Source organism: Miscanthus floridulus, chromosome 16 (assembly GCF_019320115.1).
Source record: "Miscanthus floridulus cultivar M001 chromosome 16, ASM1932011v1, whole genome shotgun sequence".
NCBI classification, from domain to species: Eukaryota; Viridiplantae; Streptophyta; class Magnoliopsida; order Poales; family Poaceae; genus Miscanthus; species Miscanthus floridulus.
Window position 1 is genome coordinate 47,175,783 of NC_089595.1, and position 9,831 is coordinate 47,185,613.

Consider the following 9,831-nt stretch of genomic DNA (forward strand, 5'->3'; position numbering starts at 1 on the left):
AGAAAAATAAAGATATTAGTGATATTAGTACAATGGGGAGAAAAACAAAGATATTAGTGTACTAAGATAGTGAAAAGACAACAAAGGGGGAGAGATATGACAAAGGAAGAGGTTCAATTAAAATTTTGAGCACACAAGTAGGGGGAGCAAGCTCATGAACTTGTATGGTGCATTTGAATGTGCATTTCATATGTTTGCTTGCATGGCACAAGTTTTAAATTTCAATATCCATGCTTGTGTGGTGTATGCTAGTTGTAGGTTTGAATGATGAAATAAAAAACCAGCATGCATAGGTTATCTAGTATTTCATTTCCGAGTGGTATCAAGTTAACCATGGTGCTAAGGATGGTATATTGGTGCACTCCGATTGGTATCACGCTTCAAAGGTCCATATTTTATACCTTAGCATCATTTGGTAGACATTGTCTCCTATATTTCCTATCTAAGCATATGTGCAAGCTACAATCCAAACTCTTAGCACATATATAGGGGGTACATTTGCTACCATACGGGGTTCATGAAACTTGTACATATCCTTTTACACATGGTAAATATACTTGGGCAAGCAACATGGATTCAATTGAATTACAATTCATATCTTTGAGTATGGGTTGCCATCAATTACCAAAAAGGGGGAGATTGAAAGCTCTAGTTTGGTTTTGGTGAGTTGATGAAACCCTAAGTGCTAACCTAGTTTATCAAAGTGATTATGAGATAGGTAGCACTACTCCAAGTGGTGAAGCAAATGAAGATCATGACATGATGATGGTAATTCCATGGTCATGATCAGTGCTTAGACTTGGAAAAGAAGAAAGAAATGCAAAAGGCTCAAGGCAAAGGTATAAATGGTAGCAGCCTTTTTGGTTTAGTGATCGAGAGACTTAGTGAGTGTGATCACATTTAGGTTCGATAGCCATACTATTAAGAGGGGTGAAACTCATATTGAAATGCGATTATCAAAGTGCCACTATATGCTCTAACTCATTACATATGCATTTAGGATCTAGTGGAGTGCTAACACCCTTGAAAATGTTTGTGGAAAATATGCTAACACACATGCACAAAGGTGATACACATTGTGTTTAGCACTTGTGAGCAAGGGTAAGAAACTTCACCATTGGAGTACGGACAGTCCGACGGTGCCACCGACGCCCTATACAGAAAAGATAGGGTTTCACAGAGTGGACCAGACGCTGGTCTCAACTAGACCGGCGCGTCCGGTCAGTGGAAGCAGTGAAGATGTTGGCGTCGGTCTTTGACCAGACGCTGGGTCACTTTGTGACTAGACACTGGCAGGGTGTGTCTGGTCCTGCTGATGTAGCATCACACAGAGGAGACAGAGTGTGATCGGATGCTGGGTGAGTCTGGCCGGGCATGACCAGACGCGTTTGGCCGCAAGTGGAGGCTTACTGGAAGTGACTGGACGCTAGGGTCCTACGTCCGGTCATGATCCTACTAACGCATCCGGTCATAGCTGGATCCTTACTAGAAGTGACTGGACGCTGGGGTCCTGCGTTCAGTCATCGCACTGTGCTGCGTCCGGTGATCACTTGACTGTTGGGATTGGGTGCTCAGTATTTGAAGAGAGGGATGATGTGTCAGCCATCCGTTGATCGGACACTAGCAGGGTGCGTCTGGTCGCCCCATGCAGTGCCCCGTGAAGGGGTACAACGGCTCTATTTCATGGGGGCTTCTATTTAAGCCCCATTGCTGGCTCTAGCTCACTCTCTTGTCCATTTTCATTGACATAGCAACCTTGTGAGCTTAGACAAAGCCCTCCTACTCATCTCCATCATTGATTCAACATCTTTGTGAGATTGGGAGTGAATCCAAGTGCATTGCTTAAGTGTTTGCATCTAGAGGCACTTGGTGTTCGTGTTTCGCTGTGGGATTCGCTTGTTACTCTTGGTGGTTGCTGCCACCTAGATGGCTTGGAGCAGCGAGGATCGTCGAGCGGAGGTTGGTGATTGTCTCTGGCTCCGATTGTAGTGATTGTGAGGGGTTCTTGACCTTTCCCCGGTGGAGAGCCAAAAGGTACTCTAGTAAATTACTCATGTCTCGTATGATCCTCATCTTGTGTGGGTTGTGCGGCACCCTATTGAGGGTTTGGCATGTGATGCCAATTAGCGTGTGAACATCCAAGTGAGTGAATCACCACAACGAGGACTAGCTTGTTAGTTTGGTTAGTGTGGCTCTTTAGTTAGCCTTTGAGAGCACACTAATTTAGTATAGTGACATAGCTATTGTGTGGATAGAGACTATAAAAACTAGAATTGTGATAGGTGGCTTGCATTTTTAGTAGGCTAGCGCAACACTTGCTTCACCTCATAATTGTCTAATCGGTTTGTTAAGTGTTGTTATAGAAAGTTTTAATAGGCTATTCACCCCCCTCTAGCCATTAGGACCTTTCAAAGGATTTATCAAAACGACCAAAAATGGCCAAAACAAACCCGACAAAGACCTACCTTCACCGTAGGCATCAGGAAAAGGCTTGTCATCATCAAGCTCTAGATAACTATCAGAAATTAATAGCTAAGGTACAACAGGAATCAAGACCAAAAGATACATAGGCACAGAAAAAATACGATGCTCATCATGACTTAAAAATGTATCTAAGCAATAAACATCGGCCAACCACCAAGATTTATTAAAATGTACAAGTAGTAGGCTATAAAATATGGTGCACTGCCACAACAATAGCCCCAGTTAGTGCATTTTTATACCCCTACCTCTTGAAGAGTGCTAGGGGGAAGCCAAACCAACCAAAAGCCAGTGCACTATAGAGCCAACCCAAAGAAAAATTGAAGTCGGAGTTTCCTTAGAAACGAGAGACCAGAAGGCATCGTGCGAAGACTCGTAAATCCAGCAGCTCGCGTAGCCCGACGAAGGCCACGTTGAAGTTGTACGCATCCTCCAATTGGTGTTGTACAGCCTCCATAGGGCATTGAATGACCATAGCTCGACAGCAAACAGTCAGTGTCAGAGGTTGCAGGATGGTATCACACGAATGCTCGTAACATCCCCCTATAACTGAAGTCACCATCTGGCACAACCTGGCATCAACCATGTTCGATGGGAGCACAGCTGCTCCAGCATAGCCGAAGGCAAAAACAAAACAATCCAGGCACAAGCGGAGACAATATCCAAGAAATGCTTCTTCGACCTCCGTTGCTTGCTCAAATTGCTCTGTTGCCTCTAGAGCAGCATCAAGAATAAAAACTAGCACCTTCGATGAATGCTCAAATTGTGCCAAAGCCTTCACAACATCAGCAAGATTGAATACGAGCACTTCAGTTTCTCCATTGTGACATGCTAGAGCTTCCTTATGAACTTCAAGCAAGCACAAAGACGGAGGCCAGAGCAACAAGACAAGCACCGAAGCCTCCGCAAGGCGTGCAAGGTCATAAACCAACAACTCAGCTTCTCCGCGCAAGAACATAGACTCGTACTCAACATCGACCAGAGAAGAGAGAAGCGGAGGCAAAGAGAGAAAATAAGGCACATAAAATGTAACCCTTCGGCCTAGCCAAAACTCATAGTAAGAATCCTTTGTAAAATGAACCGCACAAATAAACAATCAAGGGAAGTTTATTACAAAAGCAGATATGATTACAACAACAGCGCATTAGAAACACAATAGTACAAAAGCCTGAAGGCAATAATAGGGCAAAGAAAAAAAGAGATGAGGCATTAAGGCCTTCCAAGTATCAGCTAAAAAGGCGCGAAGGCCAGTCAAACAAATTAGTATAAAACTAAAGTTGAGGCCCTCGCCAAGCTAAAGACCTGGTAAACCCTGCACGTTCATTATCAATATCATACTTCACAAAAGCAAATATGTCATAAACAGAATGCTAGGGAAAAGCTTCTCGCCAGTATTGCCATAGTTCACCACTAACATAAAATCCCATCTTGATACATAGTAACAGGGGGCACGTCCTGCATAGTCCCAGCGAAGGAGACCTGTGCAGGACAAGTTCACAATTTAGACCTAAATATATACAAAAGGATGGACATATACAGCACATCGCCTTTGACCAAGCGTAGAAAACTAACTAAAACCTAAACTACACCTTCGGGTCAGCAGGACCAGGCGTAGGCTCCCGGGGCTTCGGGACCTCGGTAGCAGGAGATGGAGCCTTCTGAGTCGGTGCCTCCGTAGCCAGCAAATATCACGCCCCAATAGCACCACGCGCAACCTCTTTCTCCTGCAACTCTTGCAAAAATAATACCAAGTTATAAAAATAGCAAACATGCAGCAGAAAACTTAAGCAAAAACAACAAATTACAAGGGAAAAATCAACCTTAGCTCAGCGCGCCTCCGCCATCGAGCGAGCCTCCACCCGACCAAACTTCACCCACAACGACTTCATAAAGTGGCGAACCGATTTTCTGATATCACACGAAGTCGTTCCAAGATCGGCCGGGCCCTCAAGATCTCTTTCCTTTACAGAAATGCTATACAACACACATGTGTTTTAGCACCAAAAAAACATAGTGATTTTTATATCTATGACGTCTGGGGCCCACATGTCATAATGAACACATAAATACCTCTATGATCTGTGATTTGTCCTTCTATAGAAAAAAAATAATTTCTTGTGATCTGTGATCCTGTGATTTGTGATTGTCTGGAGGTAGAAGAAGGCTGAAGGCGGAGGTAGAAGAAGGGTGGAGGCTGTTGGATCTTAATCATATGGTGCTAAAAAATCATGTGTTGAACCTACATAAAACACATGGTTGTGTAGTAGATAGACTCTTCCTTTACGTCCTTGGTATGTGGGCAGCCGCCCTATGCCAACATCTTCAAAAGGTTGGTGGCGGAGGCCAAGGCTCTAAAGTCGATGGCACCGCCAACAAAGTCAGGGAGCTTCAAGAAACTGTCCTTCATCCAAGAGAAAATATTGAACGCTGAAGGCTCAGAGGGCAGCGGCGATGTAGAGCCTCCGAATTGCTCAAGAGTGCCCACATAAAGCTCAACCGCAGCCAATCCAATAGATTTGGTGTCCTCAAGGCGCTTAGACAGCTTGTCCACTTGCGCCTTCAAGGCAGCGCCAGACTCCCTCTCGGCATTCACCTCCTTGCGAAGGTTATCAGCCATCTCAATGGCCTTCAGGGCGCGCTCAGCAGCCAATTGCTCGGTAGCCTTCGTGCCATTAGCCTCCTTGTTCAGCAAATCAACCTTGTTTCGTAGCTCCTCCAGCTCAGCATGGGCAGTACAGAGGCCACCAACCTCCCCTACAAGTCAAGTCTTCTCAGCCTCAAGAGTTTCCACTTCCTTCCTCAAAGCCTCGATGGCTAGGTTGTGGTCGACCACCTCCCACATGCCACGTTCCTCGATAGCCTCTGAAAGATAGTGACTCTGTCAAGGCGAACGTAAGTGTCGGTGTTTCGTACAAGCACCAGCAAGTAAATTTATAGTAATGCGCGTTAGGCTCGGATGGTGCGCTAAAGGACACATGATTTATACTGGTTCGGGCTGAACGTCCCTACGTCCAGTTTATTGCTGCTTGTGTTATTAGCACCGTAACGATCTGTAGTAAGGGATACAAACTGCCGAGAGAGGGACTGGTCCCAAGTCTCTGATCGAAGGATTGAAAGGTGGTCAAGAGCTTCGTAGCTGCTTGAATGTGTGTGGACTGTGTTCTATTGTTCGGTCCTTTCTTTCGGTCCCCCCTTTGATGGAGGGAGCGCATCCTCTTTTATAGATGAAGAGGATGGCTTTACAAGCGTGAGGGCTCTAGGACACGTACTCTACTTAGTCTTGTGGCTCACGTCTACCCGGTCTTGCTCTTTGTTCTGATGAGTGCTAAGAAAGATAAGTGTCTACAACACTGTCGATGTCCTTGTAGTGTGTCAGGTTGATTACAGAATGTTATCCTGCGCAGGGTATGGGCTGTAGTACAGTGGTTTTGACTTATGAGCCTCCTCCGGTCTTGCTCCGCACGCCTTCTAGTTCCCATGAGTCCTCGTTGGAGGAAATGCGGGGTCGGGGTCCGGTGTAGCGCCGTGGCTAAGGCCTTTTGACTGGATGGACCTGAGGGGTCGGGAAGCGGGCGCCGCTCCCTCGGGTCCACAGCGTGGTGACAGAATATCCGTCGTTCGTGGGGATAGCAAATTCCTTCCTGGAGCGTAGCGGTTGTCGTATATCTTCGTCGGGTTCCGTGTCCTAGAGCTGAAGGCGGCGCCTACAACTCTACAGGGCGAGGTGCACGCACCTGTAATGCCTTTTGGGGTCTACGGCGCCCGGAAGGGTCTAAAGCATCAGTCCCGTCGTTCCCTAGCAGTACTTTTCTGCCAGGGCGCAGGGTATGGTCCTTGGAGCCATGGTTGACCCGAACGTCTTGTCTCGTCTTGTACCCATCATCATGAGGGATAAATATCGATCAGGGCGAGATTCGTTCTTGGCCGTCGGGTGAAACGGAGATCGATCCCTATCTCTTGGGCGAGACTAATCCTGCCCCTCCGGGATCGGGCGAGGCGGAATCCATCCCTCCCCTCGGGCGAGACCGAGCACGCCCTAAAGGCGTCGGGCGAGACGGAGAATATCCTAGAGCCTTCGGGCGAGGCAGGGTTATCCCGCAAAGGCGTCGGGTGAGGCTGACCCCGTCCCTCCAGGGTCGGGCGAGACGGAATCCATCCCTCGGCCCTCAGGGCGAGACCGAGCCCGCCTAAAAGGCGTCGGGCGAGACGGGAGTTTATCCCTCGACCCTCGGGCGAGACCGAGCCCATCCCAAAGGTGTCGGGCGAGGCGGAACCGAACTCCCATCACCTGAACAAGGGAAGACATGGCGCCTTTATGTGTCCAGAGGTTTTTCGCATTTGGTGGTTATCGGCTCCACCTTCTGGGGTACCCTGGTATTAGGTCCCTGACAGTAGCCCCCGAGCCTCTAGGTGATTCGAGTAGAACCGCCTGGAGGGTGTTTTTGATTTTGTCGACGTTAATTTGCCGGAGGGTGCGCGCTGAGCGCACCCGATGGGTGTAGCCCCCGAGCCCCCGGGTGACTCGAGTAGAGTCGCCCGGGGGGTTGTATCGGCCCCTTCGCGGGTAAGGCTGAAGGACTTAGTTTTTCATCAACTGGGTGTTTTTTCGAGTGGGTCGTGGTGTTCTGTTCGCTGGGGACTGACTCGGGGCTGTCCTAATTGGTGCTTCTGCCCCTGAGGGCGGATCGTTCGTGGATTCCCTCTTAGTTGGGCTGGCCGGCGAGTTGCTGGGCCCTAGGTGGGCCAAAGAGAAAAGAAACGGGCCTTTGTGGCTTGCGCTTCCCCGGTGGGTAGAGAGTCCGGATTCGCTTGGGGAAGGCGAACCGTCCGCCGAGATTTTTGGGATGAGAGGATAGGGACTGCGGGCGCGTGTCCCACGACGTGACGCGGTGGCGCGCGTGGCAGGCCCGGAGATCGAGGCGGACGGTTGCCCTTCTCGCGTCCGTCGCCCCCTATAAAACCGCGGGGTTCGCCCCCAAGGTCCCGTATTTCGCTTCCCCTTCCTTTGCGTTCTGAAACATCCGACCGCCAATCTTCCCAGCTCCTCACGCCCGCATCGCCACCGTCGACTGGCTTGCGTTCGTGTTCCAGCCGCCGTTAAGCTCGCGCCTGCCCTTCCCCCCTGCTGCCTCAATGGAGTTGTGGGGCAGATCAAGCATCTCTTCCCGGCGTCTGGAGGGCCTCGTTCGCCGTGGCCTTCTCCGCCCACAATCCGCCGTCCAGGAGTGGTTGCTTCCTGGCGACGAGGGTGAGCCGGTGCCGCCTGAAGGGTATGTCGTCTCTTTTGCCCTCTTTCATGAGCGGGGATTCGGGGTACCCGCGCATAGATTCCTTCGGGGGCTATTAGATTACTATGAGGTAGAGCTGCAGCATCTAACTCCCAATGGGATACAGCATATGGCAGCGTTTGTTGCCCTGTGCGAGGGTTTTCTGGGGATCGATCCCCATTTTGATCTGTGGCGGCATTTCTTTAGCGTTAGTCTGTCGAGGAGGAAGATTGGGGGGAAAGAAGTGGACGCACCGATGGGGTGTGCCAGCATTCACCTGCGCCATACCCGATCGAAGGGCTACCCGTACATGCGTCTGGCCACATCCAACAAGGGATGGCATTCGCAATGGTTTTATGTTAGGGATGACTGCGAGTGCCCCCCTACCGAAGTACACCGGACGTCTTATTGTGGATGCTCCGGCGTCATGGGGCTGGGGCGTCCAGACTAAAGACAAGAAGCACATCTCCGACCTTCTCTCCGCCCTCCATGCCCTGAAGGGTCGGGGTATAAAGGGGTCGGGGATTATCGGTGCTTACCACGCGAGGAGGGTGGCGCCACTGATGGCGCGCGTGCTTCCCCTGCATCGGATGATGCCAGGGATATCGTTCGAGGGGACGGTGCTCGTTGACGAGGCGCTCCCTTATTCGGAGGTGGCGCAGCGTGTCAAGGAGGCGACGGAAGCCGACGAAGGATTCTGCCGGCATGGTCCTCGACATCGTGTATCCGGTGCCCGGGCATCCTCCAATGCGGCCGGAGCCTGGGTTCTTCGAATTCGTAAGCCCTCTTCCCCTGCACTCTTTTCTTTCTCCTGAATCTCCCTTTTTTAATACTGGCTTTTGTGATGTTGGGGCTAGCCGAGGGTGCTAGTCTTCAAGGATAGCCCGGCTCCACTGCCGAAGGACAGGGCTGTGGCGGCGGCGAATCGGCTCGCGGCCGAGCGGGACAAGAAGGCAAAGGAGGAGATGAAGAAGGCGAAACGACTGAAGCAGGAGGCACGGGATCGGGGAGAGGACGTGAGCAGTGAGGATGACGACGATGATGATGATGATGACGGCGACGACGAGGTAGCCGTCGACGTGGATTGGGGCGTCCTGGAGGATGAGGAGACGCTGACAAGTGGCCACCCACCCGTGCAGGGGCCCTTCCCTTTCCACGCGGAGGGAAGTGGATCGATGAGGTCAGTGGAGGCCGGCGAGTCCGCCTCTTCGCACGGCGTGCCGGCCGAGGACCGGTGGATGGGGGAGGGCGAACCCGTCGCCGCCATCCCCGAGGCGACGATGGAGGGGAGCAGCTCCGGTGCTGCACCCCGTGAGACGATAGAGGGGGACGGCTCCGGTGCCGCGCCCGACGAGACGGTGGAGAGGAGCGACTCCGGGGCCGCGCCCGACGAGATGAACCCCCCTGCCCCGGAGCAGGGGGCAGGCATGAAACGGTCCCGCCCAGATGAGTCAGGGCAGGGGTCTGGGGATCCATCCCCAAAACGCTTCCGTCGGCCGAGGACGTCAACGTAAGCTGTTGATTCCTCTGTTTTCATCCTTTTTCCATTTCTATTTTGACTTAATGGTTATTACCTTTGCGCAGGTTCTTGCGGACGGGTCACCCCCTGGGGCTGGCGCCCAAGAAGAGTCTCGCCCTTCAAGTGGGACAGACGGCGTCGCCTGGAGCCACCCCTGTTTCGGGCAGGAGTGGTGCTGATGTCGGGGCCGCGTTGGCCGAACCGACGGCGTCCAAGGTGGCTCCCACACCCGCGGAGGTTACTGAGCGAGCGGTCTCTTCCGTGGCGGGCGTGGAACAGCCGGCCGAGGACCGCATACCGCCGGTGACGGTGGTCGTGACTGCGCCGAGCCAGGATCAGCCGGACGTGGTCGTGGTGGCACCCGAGGGCGTGGTGCGATCCGCGTCGCCAGGCGTCCATGTGGATCCACCCGTGGCGCTCGAAGCGGCCCAAACGGAGGAGGGTCCAGCCGGAGGGTCCTCGAGTGCGGCGGTGGTGCCGCACAGGGTCAGGAGGGAGCCGCCACCGGCCCCTTTGTCGGGAGGAAACCGCTCCCCTGCGCGGGGAGAGCCGCCGCTCCAGTGG

At 51.9% G+C, this 9,831-nt stretch overlaps 1 protein-coding gene across 1 annotated transcript; it reads left to right on the top strand.

The window, feature by feature from the left end:
• Window positions 1-8,759: 8,759 nt before the first annotated feature.
• On the top strand, window positions 8,760-9,574 carry LOC136510657 (uncharacterized). Its single transcript, XM_066505032.1, has 3 exons — window positions 8,760-9,258; window positions 9,333-9,458; window positions 9,547-9,574. Exons 1-3 carry the CDS (start codon window positions 8,924-8,926, stop codon window positions 9,572-9,574), a joined length of 489 nt encoding a protein of 162 aa, XP_066361129.1. The 5' UTR covers window positions 8,760-8,923.
• The last annotated feature ends 257 nt before the right edge of the window (window positions 9,575-9,831 follow it).